General features: G+C 41.9%; 1 protein-coding gene and 2 long non-coding RNA genes across 3 annotated transcripts; all 3 read right to left on the bottom strand.

Moving 5' to 3' along the window:
* Nucleotides 1–2225: 2225 nt before the first annotated feature.
* Nucleotides 2226–3525, bottom strand: LOC139563009 (serum amyloid A-5 protein-like). The gene is made up of 4 exons (XM_071381242.1): nt 3380–3525; nt 3156–3261; nt 2773–2911; nt 2226–2574 (listed from the first exon to the last, which is right to left on the bottom strand). The coding sequence occupies exons 2-4, from the start codon at nt 3241–3243 to the stop codon at nt 2436–2438; spliced, it is 366 nt and encodes a 121-aa protein (XP_071237343.1). The 5' UTR covers nt 3244–3261; nt 3380–3525; the 3' UTR covers nt 2226–2435.
* Nucleotides 3526–3857: 332 nt separating this feature from the next.
* On the bottom strand, nt 3858–12593 carry LOC139563011 (uncharacterized). Its single transcript, XR_011672473.1, has 2 exons — nt 10473–12593; nt 3858–5052 (listed from the first exon to the last, which is right to left on the bottom strand). It is a non-coding gene; the product is annotated as an uncharacterized lncRNA (long non-coding RNA).
* A 916-nt stretch (nt 12594–13509) lies between these two features.
* On the bottom strand, nt 13510–18691 carry LOC139563010 (uncharacterized). Its single transcript, XR_011672472.1, has 5 exons — nt 18391–18691; nt 18189–18244; nt 17961–18018; nt 14859–15500; nt 13510–14520 (listed from the first exon to the last, which is right to left on the bottom strand). It is a non-coding gene; the product is annotated as an uncharacterized lncRNA (long non-coding RNA).
* Nucleotides 18692–19716: the final 1025 nt, after the last annotated feature.

The following is a 19716-nucleotide window of genomic DNA, read 5'->3' as shown; positions in this document are numbered from 1 at the left end:
GAACTGGAAAAGAACAGAGTACAAATCCATATCAGAACAGTAATCTGACACTCAGTCAAAGCTTTGAGAAACATCTGTGCATGGAAAGTACTTGGCTTATCCCTGGGAATAATAGTATTTACCTCAATGTTGTGTTGGCAGGCTACCTGAAATGAAGAGTGTTCATACATTGAGCCATGCTTTCAGAAGAAGCTGATTGTACAGCCACCCTCCTTCTGAACCAATCACATCAATCCTTCCCCTCCACCCCTCCCTCAACGCTAATTCTAACCCCCATTCTTTCTATTTCCTCTACTCCTACTCCTCCCAAATCTCTCCTGATTTGTGTGTGTGCATTGTATTTGAATGGAGCAAGAGAAAGCAGAGAAAGAGAGAGGGAGATGGGACATCCAATACTGTGATTAGAAATATGGGTGTATATCTGTTTGAGGTCTAGTCTGTCTGCTCACAGCACTCCTCTCTTTGCAGGTTTGTAACAATATACCTTTGACCAAATATTTCACTTTGTTGTCTTTATAAAAGGATCTTCTGTGCTGTGCTGTGCAAAAACCTTGGTCATAGAATAGTACCTAAGAGAAGCCACAGGAGTGGTCTGTCTATAATATAAACAAAAATAAATAAAAATGCTTCATTTATATGTACAGTATGAGCTCATGTATTTTTCATTGCCAGGAATGGATTACATGTGGTAATGTAGAGACTTACCACATCTAGTTTGTTAATACATCATGAATAAATACATCCACATAACACTATACCCATTCCACCACCTATCTGCCTTGCACATTCAGATTTGAGTGTTATGATTGTCAGGTAAACCTGACTTAACATAGTTCACCCATTAACTACACATCATTGCTCACCATGTGAACCTTCCACATAAATGTATACACAGATTGGGGGATCAAGACATGATGCTTATGTTTTCCTAGCTCCATTTCAGGGCTCATCACAAAGATGCTGAGTGCAACTGCTGAGGCTACTTATTTCTACTTGGTGAAGCTGAACCCTGTTGCTACCCATTACACATCTCAGGTGAAGTTTATCATGATATAGCGAAATCTATGATATTGATATTGACATCACTTTGAGCCCTAAAGTTCATATTTTCAAATTAAGAGTGACAAAAACTGAAAACCTAGGAAAGCCATATACCTGGGTTACAATTCCTCTGTGTTACAATTCCTCTGTGTTACAATTTCTTAGTTCATCTCTTTCTCTCTCTCTCTGTCTCTCTCTGTCTCTCTCTGTCTCTGTCTCTCTCTCTCTCTGTCTCTCTCTCTCTCTCTCTCTCTCACTCAGTCTGTTCAAAGTCTGTTCCAAAGAAGGTGGTACAGTACTTTGGACCATACTCTCATTGGTTGCTTGTGTGGAGGTGTGGTCAGGCTGATCAATACATTGTATGTCTGTGCATATTTTACACTATGCCTGTAATTCTGCATTCTGTAATAATGAGTGGTTATGTTCAAAAGCCTAGCTGTATGCTAATTTTATGCATATTATCTATCTGTGTTAAATTATACATAGCCTACTCATCTAACCTCCGGTCTCAATAGAGTTGCATAGTATGTTGAATTGAATCCTCATTCAAACTGTCATGTTCCATTAACAGCAGGGAAATGGACGTGGCAGATACCAATATTATAATTGCTATTTGTGATGAACTGACCTACCATCCTCCTGGACCAACTGTTCAAGCCTATACGGTACCTGCAGGCCTCCTTACATCCCCTGCCCCGCTAATAACAGGATTCCCTGCTAAATCGTTACACTCAACAAATTGGCCTGGTGGATCAGTGGTCAATTAAACCAGCATCTATTGGTTGTAAGTGAGAAGGGGAAGACACGGTGTGTGTTGTGTTGGCGAGAGGGAGGTAGCTTAGGGATGAGCAGAGGCAAATAAATGCACAACCTCTATTGGCTTAGAATTGTTGTTGCACCCTCAAAGTTCACATCACTGCATCACCTGCAATACTCTCAGCTTCTTCTATGTATCCTATGTTTTTCTCAGCTTCTTCTATGTCTATCCTATGAAAAACATGTACTATGTACGGCTGACCCACTGTCCAAATGTCCCAGTTACTAGTTGTAAAGGGCTGACCCGTTGCCAGTTGAAAGCTGAGAAAATGTCAACCCCAGATCATTTGAGTGTACATTTCAGGATTTGAACATTTCTTTCCAACCTTCCCAGTCGTATCATACTGAATACAGAAAGACATTCGGTCTCTAGTTGCGTAATCACTTTATTTTTGCAACACTTTTGAAATACATTGTATACTAAGTTTCAGTACCATGTACCTGTCTATTATCAGAACATTTGGGCAAAATCATTTTTGAGAATATGATTTTTTTCTCCAAAAGCAGTAATTAAGTGCAATATATTTGTTTGGATTGTGGTCCTTTCAGTTTGGCTAGTAACCTCCTTTTTTTTAGGTTCAGTATTTCCTTGGGAGTCCATTGGGTCTGTAGCGGTTGGGGTCCCCTCCATTACGTCCCCAGCGGTTAGCCTGCTGGTCAGCTGCTGAGTCCTCGTGTCCTCGACCACTGGAACCCTGAACCCTCTCCCGGCCATCACTGAGAGAGGAGAAATATTACATAAGTAACTCGCCAACCACAGTGAACCAATAATGGTAAAATTGTCTTTCTGACCAGACTTTTTTTTTTTTACAAAAATTGCCATAAAGAACTAAATGGAGAAAGTTTTGATCAGATAATTTGATGAGCAACTGAACCACATTATAAGCGTCTCACAGATATTTGGGAATCACCCACCTGATGACTGTTGCTGCCCACCTGCCCCCTGGTCCTCTCCTGGCAGCATCATAGTTGCCCCGAGCGTGGAAGTACTTGTCTGAGTTTTTCCAGTTGGCGTCCTTCATGTCGCCATATGCACGCCACATGTCTGTAGCACCTGCAGGGTCAGGAGGACACGGATGTTGAGTTTGACACTTACAAGGAACTTTACAACATTTCAAACCACTAGCCTCAAGAAATAACAAGGACTTTAAAGGAGTCCTCAAATACAGTACATTGTTGCTCTTGAATGATTTGTTACTCTTGAATGATTTGTTACTCTTGAATGATTTGTTACTCTTGATTTATGTATCTATTTCTGTCAACAATGAAGAAACAATGATTAAAGTGTATAAACGGACCTCGAGCAGCTTCACCAGGGAAGCGGTACCACTGAGCTTGAGCCCCTACAATAAGGGTCAGAACAAGTCCAGCTAGAAGCAGCTTCATACTTGCAGATGTGACAGACTGAAAGAAACATGGAGAGAGAGAACGTAGTCTACTATATGAATTGCTAACATATTTACAGATAATTTATTCAATTTAAACTGTGACTGCCTCATATAACAGAGTTATTATCTCTTACCTTTCAGCTCCTTAGTTAGTTAGTCAGTCAGGCAGTTTGAACCCCCTTGTGTTTCATGTTGGTTTGTGGTCTGCAGCTTGTTCTTATATTCCACTCAGACCAGGGAGGAGTTTAGTTTTCCAAAAGCTGGAATTCCCTAACTTCGTCCTCCCAAGTTATTACACTCAGAAGTGTCTGTCCGCTACACAAGATGAGGAATTTCCAGGTCATGACAAGATGAATTATAGTACCTGCTCTGAAGTCTTGGGCAATAAGGAGGATACTCCTCAATTGTGTAACTCGGCCTACTGCTTAAAAAAACAAGGCATCAAAATGTGATGTGTCTGCATTAATAAGACTAATGGGAGCAATGCAGTTTGTTTTTCTGCTTTTAATGTCGTAATTGTCATGATGGATGAGGTTCCAAAAGTTTGCCTCTCACCTAATATGAGAGAATGATTCCTTATGATATGATTCATTATAGACTACTATAGTAGGGTAGACTACAGGTATTTAATAGACATAGACATGAAAGGCACTTTACATGTCCACATCGTACAGATTGCACCTTTATCTTACGGGTTACACAATTACTGCTCCCCCTCACACCTATGTTGCTGTTCATTGATTATTGATTTCCATTACCATTAGTATCTATTTATCCTGCTACTGGTCACTGTTAGTCTTGTTTACAAATCAAATCAAATTTTATTGGTCGCATACACATATTTAGCAGATGCTATTGCGGGTGTAGCAAAATGCTTGTGTTCTTAGCTCCAGCAGTGCAGTAATATCTAACAATTTACAGCAATACACACAGATCTAAATGTAAAAGAATGGAATTAAGAAACATATAAATATTACGACAAGCAATGTCGGAGTCCGAAGTATAAAATATATATATATATGTGATGGGATGTATAGACATTATGGACGGTATGTGGATAGAATATTTAGTATATTTGTAGAATACGTAGGATAGAATAGTATATATACAGCAATAGTTGAATGGGATGGCATTGACTAGAATACAGTATTAAACTGTACATATGAAATGAGTAAAACAGTATGTAAACGTTATTAAAGTGACCAGTGATTCCATGTCTATGTACATAGGTTAGCAGCCTCTAAGGTGTAGGGTTGAGTAACCAGGTGGTAGCTAGTGACTAAGTTCAGGGCAGAGTACTGGGTGGAGGCCGGCAAAGGATGGCTATTTAACAGTCTGATGGCCTTGAGATAGAAGCTGTTTTTCAGACTCTCGGTCCCAGCTTTGATGTACCTGTACTGACCTCGCCTTCTGGATGATAGCAAGGTGAACAGGCTGGTTGACTTGGGTGGTTGTTGTCTTTGATGATCTTTTTGGCCTTCTTTTGACATCGGGTGCTCTAGGTGTCCTGGAGGGCAGGCATTGTGCCCCCGGTGATGCGTTGCGCAGACCGCACCACCCTCTGGAGAGCCCTGCGGTTGCGGGTGGTGCAGTTGCCGAACCAGGCAGTGATACAGCCCGACAGGATGCTCTCAATGGTGCATCTGTAAAAGTTTGTGAGGATCTTAGGGGCCAAGCTGGATTTCTTTAGCCTCCTGAGATTGAAGAGGCGCTGTTGCGCAGGGGAACTTGAAGCTTTTCACCTTGTCCACTGCGGCTCCGTCGATGTGGATGGGGCGTGTCCCTCTGCTGTCGAAATGTGCAGTACCTTCAGAAAGTATTCACATCCTTTTACTTTTTCCAAATGTTTTTGTGTTACAACCTGAATGTAAAATGTTTCAATTAAGATGTTATGTCACTGGACTACACACAATACCCCATAATGTCAACATGGAATTTGGGTTTTAGAAACTTCTACAAATTAATTAAAAATGAAAATCTGAATTGTCTTGAGTCAATAAGTATTCAATCCCTTTGTTATGGCAAGCCTAAATGTGTTCAGGAGTAAAAATGTGCTTAACAAGTCACATAATAAGTTCCATCGACTTCTTCTGTGTGCAATAGTAGTGTTTAACATGATTTTTGAATGACTACTTAATCTCTGTATCATACACATACAATTATCTGTAAGGTCTCTTAGTCAAGCAGTGAATTTCAAACAAAGATTCAATAACAAAGACCAGGGAGCTTTTATGGGGCATACTGCAACAACAACAAAAATGTATATGGATAGTTTAAAGTACATAGCCCTCTTAGCATCTCGTGAGGCCTACCAGTTTCTGGATATAACCCATGTCTGGCCTCTTGAGAATGGCTAACTAACACTGCCTCTTCTAGTCAGCAACAACACAACATCAGAAAAAAATATACAGATTTTAATGCTTTACTGTACCTTCCTATTTAGTTTTAGTCCTCAATTGGAAATCATTGTTTTTTGGTGGAAAACACTGTCTCAGGTGCTGCTCCAGAATCTCCCATAAGTGTTCAATTGGGTTGAGATCTGGTCACTTAAACAGCTATGGTATATGGTTTACATAATTTTCATGCTCAGCCAATCAGATCAGTGACCACTCCTTCCCTGTGGATGGGGGCAATGTCATCCTACGGGGCATAGCCATGATAACAAAAATAATGGCCTGCCCAGCATTTTTATACATGACCCTAAGCGCATGATGGGACGTTAATTGCTTAATTAACCACACCTGTGTGGAAGAAACTGCATTCAATATACTTTGTATCCCTCATTTATTCAAGTGTTTCCTTTATTTTGGCAGTTACCTGTACTTAAAACACACTTAAAATAGTACCTTAATGTAAAGTGTTACCAAATATTACAATTTTGAAAGGTAACAAAAAAAAGAAAAAACTAGTTTTAAACTTTTATGGCCATGATGACGTCATGTTGGTAGCATAATGACATGTCAGTATGGAGACAGCACAGCAAGGTTATGTGCTTTTATATTTGTTTTTATTTCTGTTAGTTTTTACATAACTTTATTTAGTTTAAGTTGTATAAAAATATTTATATTTTGTTTTTATATTATTTTGTTTCAGTTTAAGTGTTAAGAGCATTAAGCATTTGTGGGAGGCTAGAAGAAATATGGGTTGTAGAGTTTTTTGTGTGTTATTTGGGATGTCACAACTGGAGGGCAGTAATATATAAGGTGATGGGTCAGGTCATAGGTTAGCCCTTCTCATGACTCCAATTTTACATTGGAATCATTCCACATTCCCTTTTTTTTAACTAGGCAAGTCAGTTAAGAACAAATTCTTATTTACAATGAAAGCCTAGAAACAAATCAAATCAAATTTTGTTTGTCACATGTGCCAAAATCAACAGGTGTAGACCTTACAGTGAAATGCTTACTTACGAGCCCCTAACCGATAGTGCAAGTTTAAAAAAATACGGATAAGAATAAGAGATAAAAGTAACAAGTAATTAAAGAGGAACAGTAAAAAATAACTATATATACAGGGGGGTGCCGGTACAGAGTCAATGTGCGGGGGCACCGGTTAGTTAAGGTAGTATGTACATGTAGGTAGAGTTAATTAAAGTGACTATGCATAGATGACAACAGAGAGTGGAAGTGGTGTGGAGAGGGGAGGGGCAATGTGAATAGTCTGGGTAGCCATTTGACTAGATGTTCAGGAGTCTTATGGCTTGGGAGTAGAAGCTGTTTAGAAGCCTCTTGGACCTAGACTTGGCGCTCTGGTATCGCTTGCCGTGTGGTAGCAGAGAGAACAGTCTATGACTAGGGTGACTGGAGTCTTTGACAATTTTCAGGACCTTCCTCTGAAAAAAATACAAAAATTTAATATAATTCATGTGGACATATCACCACCAAAATCATCAAGGACATCAACCACCTGAGTCATGGCCTGTTCAACCCACTATCATCCAGAAGGCGAGGTCAGTACAGGTGCATCAAAGCTGGGACGGAGAGAGTGAAAAACAGCTTATGGCCATCAGACTGTTAAATAGCCATCACTAGCTGGCTACCACCCGACTACTCAAGCCTGCACCTTAGGGGCTGCTGCCCTATATACATAGACATGGAATCACTAGTCACTTTAATAATGTTTACATACTGCTTTACTCATTTCATATGTATATACTCTATTCTACTGTATTTTAGTCAATGCCACTCTGACATTGCTCGTCCTAATATTTATATATTTCTTAAATCCATTCTTTTACTTTTAGATTTGTGTGTATTGTTGTGAATTGTTAGATAATACTGCACTGTTGGAGCTAGGAACATAAGCATTTCGCTACACCCGCAATAACATCTGCTAAATATATGTATGTGACCAATAACATTTGATTTGATTTGATGATGTTTTTTATTAAATTTTAGTCAAAGATAATAGTTTCAGTATACTTTAAGTTTTTCAAATAGGTCTGTTAATTACTTTATTTCAAGTTTCAAGTCACATGCACAAGTACAGTTTGGGCTCCCGAATGGCGCAGCGGTCAAAGGCACTGCATCTCAGTGCTAGAGGCGTCACTGCAGTCCCTGGTTTGAATCCAGGCTGCATCACATCCGGCTGTGATTGGGAGTCCCATAGGGCGGTGCACCATAGGCCCAGCGTTATCCGGGTTTGGCTGGGGTAGGCTGTCATTGTAAATAAGAATTTGATCTTAACTGTGAAATACCTTTCTTGTGAGCTCTAACCCTAACAATGCATTAATCAAGGGAGAACAAAAACCCACGAGATATGGAAATAAAAAGAACATGATAAAGTAAGTAAGCATGCTATGTACAGGGTCAGTTCCAGTACCATATTTCCAATGTGCAGGGATACTGGATCGATTGAGGTAGATATGTATAAGGGTAAGGTGACTAGGCATCAGGATATATGATGAATAGAGTAGCAGCAGTGTTTCATGATGAGTGTGTGTAGAGTCAGTATAACTGTATGAGCATACATTTTTTTCATGATATATAATATTTGTTTTAGTTTCAGTTTAACATTATAAACTTGCAGCACAGTAATGTTTTGTTGGCAGAGAAAGCCAGCTGAGATGCCAGTTCTCCTTTCCTGACTAACAGTTCTGACTGGAAATGAAACTTCGGAATTTCCTCAGCATCACATCCTGTTTTTGACAGTGTTACTACTGTCCTGCCCAAAACAAACCGTAGCCCCAAATAGACAGTTGACATGATGAAATAAAGACAGAGATGTGTGTTTTTCCCCATCAGGGCATGGTTATTAAATGACAGACATGTATTTGTTTGAAATCTATCATTAGATGGTTTCATTTCAAAGAGATTCTGTTGCAAAATGCCATATATCCACCTCACTCACAGAGAAAGCAGTAGCACTGCAATGTTTTATAGTCAAATGTGACAAATATATCCATATACCTATATATTTAAGAACTGTACAAATGACACATTGGTGATCATAGATATAGAACCCTAGATAGGATGATGTCATAGACCCCCTTGTACACGAAGGGCAGGGTTGGGGAGTAACGGATTAATCTAATCCGTTACATGTAAAGGATTACAAAAAAACGATAACTGTAATCCATTTCGTTAGCAGCAAAAATATTGTAATCAGATTACAGATACTTTTGAAAAACTAGATGATTACTTTGAGGATTACTTTTAAATTCAGAAAGGATGTTTGAGAAAAAAAATGGACACTTCTCTGTTTTCTCAATGACATTCAAATTAGCATTGAAAAAAGGCGCAAGCATACAGTAGGTGGTTCCGCACGAGCGAGTCTGACCACAAGTCAGAGATTTAAATGTTAAATTGGTTTCCATCACATTTTTACTGATGGTTTTGTTACATAAAATATTGAGTTAATATAGCGAAGGTGCCCACTCTGGTATTGGCTCATGCACTCTAGCCAACAGCTCGTAGATACAGTGCGGGTATAGCCTAACTTAAATTATTGTGGGGGCCACAAAAGAAAATCTGAATTTATCATGGGGAGCAGCAGTGGCTCGCGGGTCTGAGTACCCACATCCATACCCACAAATGCAGCCAGAGCCGGCCCTAGCTTTTTTGGGGGCCCTAAGCAACATTTCTACACATGTTGACATAGGGTGGAGAGAAATGTTAGCTGTTTTTAGTAAGATATCTGAGTGAGTGTGACAAACAAAATCAATGGGGGTCCCCCAGTCGGTAATTCGACCATGAATACTACAAGTTTAGACAGCTGGCCGCTAGACTAAATTACCAATAGAAAAAATAAGACCCTCAATATTTTTGGAAAGGAGCATCAAGCTCATCACTTTGCACTTTCACCATGCTGTGGAGTTCATTATCTGTAGCCTAATAAACTGTACGCTTTCCAAAGTCGGAGTGGGAGGACCACACATGTCATCTCGTGACTGCAGGATTGCTTCGATATGGTTATTAAATCAATATTTGCACTTAAAAGCCTTTCCACCACCATCTCTCACATAATACATTTTACTGACCAAAGGATCCCACCTTGTCTATTGTATTTAGTTATGTCAACATTTGGAAAGTTTACGACAAATCTGGTGTTTCCATCAGGACGGTCGTGACACATTTTCTATCCGACATGTTCTTCACGTGCATAAAAAGGTTGGATGGAAACCTGAGAACAGTAACATTTTACTCAAAGGTATCCATAAGCACTCATTTTTTATGAAAAAACTTGAAAAGTTGGTGTATAAAGCAGTTTGGAATGAAACTCTTCAATATATTGGAATTTACACAGAGTAACTTAATATTAGGAAGGTGTTCCTAATGTTTGGTGTACTCAGTGATACACACAGTATCAAATCCTTTCAGAGCTACTCAGGTGTTGAGATTTCTTAACAAGAGCATTGAATCACTGGAGCTCTGCACACACATTAATATTATTGCAGTGTGATCAGCTGAATTTGCAGTAGTTTGTTTAATTATTCCATCTTATAAAAATCTGTGTGCTATTTTAATCAATTTACAGTCTTCATTAAAAATAAAGAAAAACCCTTGAATGAGTAGGTGTGTCCAAACTTTTGACTGGCACTGTATATTCTGTTACTGTATATTCTGGTACTGTATATTCTAGCCTAAAATGCCTTTTCCGTTTATGTCATAGTACCAGTAGATGATGTAATGTTCTACCATCAGATAATATGGATATAATTGATCAGAAAAGGCCTGTCAAAACCAGGAGGGAAGCAGTGGAAGAGTTAGAGTGAGAAGGAGAGGTTACCTGATGCAGTCTGTCACTGCTGTAGGTGTTCTCCTGACTTCCCTGTGACATGGTCTGAATTCTGGTCTTAATCACTGAAACACACAAACTGTATCAATTGGCTTACAGGGGACACGGCAGGCATAATCAAATCAAATCAAATCACATATTATTTGTCACATGCGTCGAATACAACAGGTGTAGCAGACCTTACCGTGAAATGGTTACTTACAAGCCCTTAATTAACCAACAACGCAGTTTTAATAAAGATAATAGTTAAGAAACAAAATGTGAGCCTTTCTCTGACACCGACTGGTATATAGGTCCTGGTTGGCAGGAAGCTTGGCCCCAGTGATGTACTGGGCCGTACACACTACCCTCTGTAGCCCCTTGCGGTCGGAGGCCGAGCAGTTGCCATACCAGGCGGTGATGCAACCAGTCAGGATGCTCTCGATGGTGCAGCTGTAGAACTTTTTGAGGATCTGAGGACCCATGCCAAATCTTTGGGGGAATGGGCATTGTCGTGCCCTCTTCATGACTGTCTTGGTGTGTTTGGACCATGATAGTGTGTTGGTGATGTGGACACCATGGAACTTGACGCTCTCAACCTGCTCCACTACAGCCCCGTCGATGAGAATGGGGACGTGCTTGGCCCTCCTTGTCCTGTAGTCCACAATCATCTCCTTTGTCTTGATCACGTTGAGGGAAAGGTTGTTGTCCTGGCACCACCCTTCCAGGTCTCTGACCTCCTCCCTATAGGCTGTCTCATCGTTGTCTGTGATCAGGCCTACCACCGTTGTGTCTTCTGCAAACTTAATGATGATGTTGGAGTCGTGCTTGGCCACACAGTCATTTGTGAGCAGGGAGTATAGGAGGGGACTAAGCATGCAGCCCTAAGGGGCCCGTGTGTTAAGGATCAGCGTGACAGATGTGTTGTTGCCCACCCTTACCACCTGGGGGCGGCCGGTGAGGATGTCCAGGATCCAGTTGCAGAGGGAGGTGCTTAGTCCCAGGGTTCTTAGCTTAGTGATGAGCTTTGAGGGCACGATGGTGTTGAACGCTGAGCTGTAGTCAATTAACAGCATTCTCACGAAATTGTTAATTTTGTCCAGGATGGAAAGGGCAGTTTTGAGTGCAGTAGCGATTGCGTCATCTGTGGATATTTTGGGGCGGTTTGCAAATTGTAGTGGGTCTATGGTTTCTGGGCTGATGGTGTTGATGTGAGCCATGACCAGCCTTTCAAAGCACTTCATTGCTACAGACGTGAGTGCTACGGGTCGGTAGTCATTTAGGTAGGTTACCTTGGTGTACTTGGGCACAGGGACCAAGGTGGTCTGCTTGAAACATGTAGGTATTATAGACTCGGCCAGGGACAGGTTGAAAATGTCAGTGAAGACACTTGCCAGTTGGTCAGTGCATGCTCGTAGTACAGGTCCTGGTAATACGTCTGGCCCTGCAGCCTTGTGAATGTTGACTTGTTTTAAAGATCATACTCATGGGCCTGCCAAGTGGCGCAGTGGTCTAAGGCAGTGCTAGAGTCGTCAGTACAGACCCGGGTTCAATCCCGGGCTGTATCAGAACTGGCCGTGATCGGGAGTCCCATAGGGCGGCTCACAGTTGGTGGTGTTTGCTGCAACACATTGGTGCGGATGGCTTCTGGGTTAAGCGAGCGGGTGTTAACCTCTCTTGGGTAGGGGGCAGTATTTTCACGTCAGATGAAAAACGTGCCCAAAGTAAAATGCCTGTTACTCAGGCCCAGAAGCTAGGATATGCATATAATAGATTTTGATAGAAAGCACTCTAAAGTTTCTAAAACTGTTAAAATGATGTCTGTGAGTATAACAGAACTGTTATGGCAGGCAAAACCCAGAGGACAAACTATCCCAAAAAAACACATCCTCCCAGATTGCAGTTCCTAGGGCTTCCACTAGATGTCAACAGTCTTTAGAAAGAGTTTCATGCTGGTTTTTGGAAAAAATTGCCAGAAATTTTTTTTCTAGGTGGCTCCCATTTTGGCTGTAGTGTATCCAAGCGCGTGGAAGAGAGCGCGTTCTTTGATATTTTTCTCCGGTAAAGACAATAACGATTCTCCATCTTAAATTTGATTGTTTATTTACGTATTAGGGTACCTAAGGTTTGATTATAAACGTTGTTTGACTTGTTTGGAAAAGTTATTAGTAACGTTTGGGATTCATTTTGTATGCATTTTGATGGAGGGAAACTGGGTGGATTGTTGACTGAAGCGCGCCAGCTAAACTGAGTTTTATGGATATAAAGAAGGACAATATCGAACAAAAGGACCATTTGTGATGTTTCTGGGACCTTTTGGAGTGCCAACAGAAGAAAATCATCAAAGGTAAGGCGTTTATTATATCGCTATTTCTGACTTTCGTGGCGCACCTGCCTGGTTGAAATATGTTTTTCATGCTTTTGTATGCGGGGCGCTGTCCTCAGATTATCGCATGGTTTGCTTTCGCCGTAAAGCCTTTTTGAAATCTGACACAGCGGCTGGATTAACAAGAGGTTTAGCTTTATTTTGATGTATTACACTTGTGATTTTATGAAAGTTAAATATTTATAATTCTGTAGTTTGAATATCACGTTCTGCAATTTCACCGGATGTTTGCCAGGTGGGACGCTACCGTCCATAAGAAGGTAAGAAGCACGGTTTGGTGGGTCATGTTTCAGGGGATGCAGGACTCGACCTTCGCCTCCTGAGCCCGCTGGGGCGTTGCAGCGATGAGACAAGATCAAAATTGGGGAGATAAAGGGGGTTAACATTTTTTTTTAAAGGTCTTACTCACATCGACTGCGGCAAGCGTGAGCACACAGTCGTCTGGAACAGCTGGTGCTCTCATCCATGCTTCAGTGTTGCTTGCCTCGAAGCGCGCATAGAAGTAATTTAGTTCATCTGGTAGGCTTGTGTCACTGGGCAGCTCGCGGCTGGGCTTCCCTTTGTAGTCTGTAATAGTTTACAAGCCTTGCCACATCCGACAACCGTTGGAGCCAGTGTAGTAGGATTCAATCTTAGTCCTGTATTTACACTTTGCCTGTTTGATGGTTCACCTGAGGGCATAGCAGGATTTCTTATAAGCGTCTGGGTTAGAGTCCCGCTCCTTGAAAGCGGCAGCTCTACCCTTTAGCTCGGTGCGGACGTTGCCTGCAATTCATGGCTTCTGGTTGGGATATATACGTATGGTCACTGTGGGGACAACGTCATTGATGCACTTATTGATGAAGCCGGTGACTGATGTGGTATACTCCTCAATGAAATCGGATGAGTCCCGGAACATATTCCAGTCCGAGCTAACAAAACAGTCCTGTAGCTTAGCATCTGCGTCATCTGACCACCTCCGTATTGAGCAAGTCACTGGTACTTCCTGCTTTAGTTTTTGCTTGGAATCAGGAGGATAGAATTATGGTCAGATTTGCCAAATGGAGTGCGAGGGAGAGCTTTGTACGCGTCTTTGTGTTTGGAGTAAAGGTAGTCTAGAGTTTTTTCCTTCTTTTTGCACGTAACAGGTAAAACTGATTTATGTTTCTCTGCATTAAAGTCCCCGGGCCACTAGGAGGGCCGCCTCAGGAGCATTTTCTTGTTTGCTTATGGCTTTATACAGCTCGTTGAGTACGGTCTTAGTGCCAGCATTGGTTTGTGGTGGTAAATAGACAGTTACGAAAAATATAGATGAAAAGTCTCTTAGTAAATAGTGTGGTCTACAGCTTATCATGAGACACTCTACCTCAGGTGAGCAAGACCTCGAGACTTCATTCATTTTTGATTTTGCTCACCAGCTGTTATTGACAAATAGACACAGATCTCCACTCCTTGTCTTAACGGAGGCAGCTGTTCTGTGTTGCTGATGCACGGAAAAACCTTACAACTGTATACACACTCATACCTGTATAAACACACACACGACTGTCCTTACCATCCACAGGTAAGCTGCATTGCTGTATGGAGATGTCCTTACCATCTCCCGGGTGAGCTGCATTGCTGTATGGGACCTCAACTCCACTGGACCCCCAGGGGCCCCACCTGCAGCCTGGAACATCAGCTTCCTCTGAGCCTCTACATGTGTCATAACACACACAACATCATCAGTATCATCAGTGTGACATCATCAACCAGGGACAGAGATGCAGGAATACTGCAGGAAAAGTTGGCAAACAAAAATACATTTGGGGAATCACAGGAACACAAGGAAGAGTCAAAAATGTGGTCAAGCAATTAAACAACAATTTTACATTGATACAATAACAATGCTGGTTGTTACTGGTTCTAACTGATCAGATCTCTGTGATCTGTTCGTGTTTGTTTGTCTGACAAGATATTGGTTAGTCATGAAACATTGACTGGGAACAGGGGAACATACAACCTCCTCTCTCCTTCTTCTACCCATCTCTCACCTATCTGCCCTGCATCCTGTAACTGGATCTTTAGCATCTCCATGGGAGTGGTGATGATGACCTGCACCAAGAGATGGAGAGACAAAGAGATGGAGAGACAAAGAGATGGAGAGACAGAGAGATGGCGAAACAAAGAGATGGAGAGACAGAGAGATGGAGAAACAAAGAGATGGAGAAACAAAGAGATGGAGAGACAGAGAGATGGAGAGACAAAGAGATGGAGAGACAGAGAGATGAAGAGACAGAGAGATGGAGAGACAAAGAGATGGAGAGACAGAGAGATGGAGAGATAAAGAGATGGAGAGACAGATAGATGGAGAGACAGAGAGATGGAGAGTCAAAGAGATGGAGAGATGAAGAGACAGAGAGATGGAAAGACAGAGAGATGGAGAGACAGAGAGATGTAGAGACAGAGAGATGGAAAGACAGAGAGATGGAGAGACAAAGAGATGGAGAGAAAGTGTGACTGTGTTTCAGAAGAGTTCAAACACCCAGGGAGACACACAACTATTGTGCATAATTACTGTTGAGCCACAAGATGGTAGTAGAAAGCTGTCTGAGGCTGATACCCCAGCTGAGTTTTCCTGACATGTACCAGCACCACAACCCACCAGCATCTCCCTCAGCAGGGTGAGCTTCTGACTGAGAGAGAAAACAAATGTCATAATTATTTTAGTTCAATGACTTTGCTAATTTCTCTGGATGGTCTGGTGCTATCTCAAGTGTTTTACATACATTAAACAAAATGCATACAACTTAAAACTCCCTGTTTCTATCCACAAAGGACATGACCATAAACATGCATAAAACAATAAACATACCATTAGTGATACACATAAAGAAACACACACACACACACACACACACACACACACACACACACACACACACACACACACACACACACACACACACACACACACACACACACACACACACACACACACACACACACACACACACACACACACACACACACACACACACACACACACACACACACACACACACACACACACACACACACACACACACACACACATACATACATGCACACACACATATACAGTCTTAGAAACAAGTTAATAATTCACCAGTTCACTAGCGCAGGTCACTCAATAATTTATCAGCCATGTTGTTGGTCCCCATGGAAATGTTGAGGGACGCTAAAGATAGGCCAGGTATGTCATGCGGATAATGCTGCAGGGCCTATGGGATCGGTCCTATCATCCATGCTGTATGTTTACAAAATATTTATACCTCTAATGTATTACCACTAGATCCCAGCACATAGTGAAGATATTATTAGAATCCTATTTGTGATCTGTATATCAAATCCAAACAATAAGTTAGTTAAAGCTGATATAGTACAGTGGGGAGAACAAGTATTTGATACACTGCCGATTTTGCAGGTTTTCCTACTTACAAAGCATGTAGAGGTCTGTAATTTCTATCATAGGTACACTTCAACTGTGAGAGACGGAATCTAAAACAAAAATCCAAAAAAATCACATTGTATGATTTTTAAGTAATTAATTTGCATTTTATTGCATGACATAAGTATTTGATCACCTACCAACCAGTAAGAATTCCGGCTCTCACAGACCTGTTAGTTTTTCTTTAAGAAGCCCTCCTGTTCTCCACTCATTACCTGTATTAACTGCACCTGTTTGAACTTGTTACCTGTATAAAAGACACCTGTACACACACTCAATCAAACAGACTCCAATCTCTCCACAATGGCCAAGACCAGAGAGCTGTGTAAGGACATCAGGGATAAAATTGTAGACCTGCACAAGGCTGGGATGGGCTACAGGACAATAGGCAAGCAGCTTGGTGAGAAGGCAACAACTGTTGGCGCAATTATTAGAAAATGGAAGAAGTTGAAGATGACGGTCAACCACCCTCGGTCTGGGGCTCCATGCAAGATCTCACCTCGTGGGGCATCAATGATCATGAGAAAGGTGAGGGATCAGCCCATAACTACACGGCAGGACCTGGTCAATGACCTGAAGAGAGCTGGGACCACAGTCTCAAAGAAAACCATTAGTAACACACTACACCGTCATGGATTGAAATCCTGCAGCGCATGCAAGGTCCCCCTGCTCAAGCCAGCGCATTTCCAGGCCCGTCTGAAGTTTGCCAATGACCATCTGGATGATCCAGAGGAGGAATGGGAGAAGGTCATGTGGTCTGATGAGACAAAAATAGAGCTTTTTGGTCTAAACTCCACTCGCCGTGTTTGGAGGAAGAAGAAGGTTGAGTACAACCCCAAGAACACCCTCCCAACCGTGAAGCATGGAGGTGGAAACATCATTCTTTGGGGATGCTTTTCTGCAAAGGGGACAGGACGACTGCACCATATTGAGGGGAGGATGGATGGGGCCATGTATCGCGAGATCTTGGCCAAAAACCTCCTTCCCTCAGTAAGAGCATTGAAGATGGGTCGTGGCTGGATCTTCCAGCATGACAACGACCCGAAACACACAGCCAGGGCAACTAAGGAGTGGCTCCGTAAGAAGCATCTCAAGGTCCTGGAGTGGCCTAGCCAGTCCCAATAGAAAATCTTTGGAGGGAGCTGAAAGTCCGTATTGCCCAGCGACAGCCCCGAAACCTGAAGGATCTGGAGAAGGTCTGTATGGAGGAGTGGGCCAAAATCCCTGCTGCAGTGTGTGCAAACCTGGTCAATAACTACAGGAAACGTATGATCTTTGTAATTGCAAACAAAGGTTTCTGTACCAAATATTAAGTTCTGCTTTTCTGATGTATCAAATACTTATGTCATGCAATAAAATGCAAATTAATTACTTAAAAATCATACAATGTGATTTTCTGGATTTTTGTTTTAGATTCCGTCTCTCACAGTTGAAGTGTACCTATGATAAAAATTACAGACCTCTACATGCTTTGTAAGTTGGAAAACCTGCAAAATCGGCAGTGTATCAAATACTTGTTCTCCCCACTGTATATACTACATCTTTCAAGTACATCTATTCAAAGAGATTAGAGTGGGCAAGAGGTTGGTGTACCAGTCAGTTACGACTGGTGTATGATTGTATTTGACAGGCAGGTGTTTGAAAGAGGCCTCTGAGCACTACTCACCCATCCTTGGACAGGTGCTGTGTAAAGAAGTCATTGGCAGCTAGTTTGATGGCCTTCTCTGGAGTGACCAGAGTCAGGTTCACAGCAGCACCCAATGGCCAAAGAAATAGAGAGACACAGAGTCACAGAGACTTAAACAAAGAACATGCTCAAACCTATGTGCACACACGCACGCATGAACACACACACACACATACACAAACACACAAACACACAATTTTGTCCTACCTCTGTACATGCCAAAGTATCCCTCTGATCGAAAGGTCTTGATAAGGCAATGTGACCTGTGTAGTGAACATTAAGGATTACTGTGCAAAGACCTCAGAGAATCAACCAGAGGTAAGCAGATACTACAAGCAAACTACAAGTTTGTTTTAGAATTTCTAAACGAGACTGGATAAAAGAGTGTGTTGACCAGCATTGTACATACATGCTGGTGTAGAGACGGTAACCATTTTGCTGGTTCTAGAGACGGGTCTTGGCTAGGTCAATAGGAAATACACGTCACACCAATCAATTCCCCCATTGATCAATTTGGCAGGTAAACTGAGAGGGAGAGGGAGAGAGCAAAGGAAAAGGAAAAGACAGAGAGGAAAGGCCATGAGCAGATGAGCTCCTGCATTTTTCAGCACGTTCTTAAAAATATATAGATTTAGAGTTAGATCAACTTGGATTTTTTGTCAGGAACATATACAGAATACAACTCTCTACAACATAACCTTCACTCCAACTCAAAACTCAAAGCCTACAACCTGACTTTAGACGGAATTACGTAATCACCTGGAAGGCTTACAACTACCAAAGATTATTATTCCAAAGCTATGCAGCTAATGCTCTGAAAAACAACAGAAACCTGAAAACACCTTCCAACCTGGAACTGAGTGAGTAATGTTTAGTCTGAAGCTATATTTATTTCCAAAAGCCAAAAAGAATAAATACATTACATCACTTTATAAGGACTGAATGCTAAATTAAGGCTGCCAAGCTTGATACAACTTCAATTAGCACTGCCGTGTCAACTGAGAGGTGTCAAAGCCTTTTAGCCCAACAATGGCAGGAGAGTCGCACAGTCTACTTCAACCAAATGGAGAGGCCTTAGAAGCTGCCTTCCGCTGTTCAGAGGTAGTTAAAATACAGTACCCTGTGTATGTAAAGAATGATAAGACACGAAAAGAGCACAAAATGAAGCTCCTTATGGAAAATAAGAGACACTTTTTGCTGACTATTATAAAAATGGGAACATCAGCAAACTCATCTTCCACACAGACCATCCCCTGGCATGGCACAGTGCTATATTAGCACACTACCCATCTGTTGAGAGGGGGGTGTTACAGAAGGGTGAAAACTCAGGATACTAGACAACGAGGACTCTGAGTCAGCTAATATAAATCTCTATGAGTCTGGAACAGTATTGGCACAGGGCAACCCCAACAGTTTCAGCTGGACTTTCACCTAATCAAGAATTAGCTCAGCAGGAGAAGCTCTCCCTTGAGAAAGATACACCCACCCCGAGCGGGTCAGACCAGACCTCTTCATTATATAACCCCACAGACGAGCAACCCCAAGCGGAAAGTCAACCTCCCAGCACAGAGCACTACCCCCTCATTGAAATGATGGATAACTTACCCCGCTGGAGGTAAGGCAGGTGGAGCTGGAACAGCAGGTGATTACACTGCAGTCAGCACAGACCCAGACAACAGTCCAGCACAACAACACCCCCTTATCCAGACCCGGAGAGCTAGAGGTGGAGAGAGAT

Source organism: Salvelinus alpinus, chromosome 33 (assembly GCF_045679555.1).
Source record: "Salvelinus alpinus chromosome 33, SLU_Salpinus.1, whole genome shotgun sequence".
Lineage (NCBI taxonomy): Eukaryota > Metazoa > Chordata > Actinopteri > Salmoniformes > Salmonidae > Salvelinus > Salvelinus alpinus.
The sequence above is the reverse complement of the archived record's forward strand: the minus strand, read 5'-3'. Positions and strand labels throughout refer to the sequence as shown.

Excerpts from the sequence above, each read along its gene's own strand:
- LOC139563009 (XM_071381242.1), bottom strand. The coding sequence starts at position 3,243 with ATGAAGCTGCTTCTAGCTGGACTTGTTCTGACCCTTATTGTAGGGGCT. Across the intron at positions 2,912-3,155 it reads CCCTGGTGAAGCTGCTCGAG|GTGCTACAGACATGTGGCGT; the intron begins GTCCGTTTATAC and ends CTGACCCTGCAG. Across the intron at positions 2,575-2,772 it reads TGGGCAGCAACAGTCATCAG|TGATGGCCGGGAGAGGGTTC; the intron begins GTGGGTGATTCC and ends CTCCTCTCTCAG.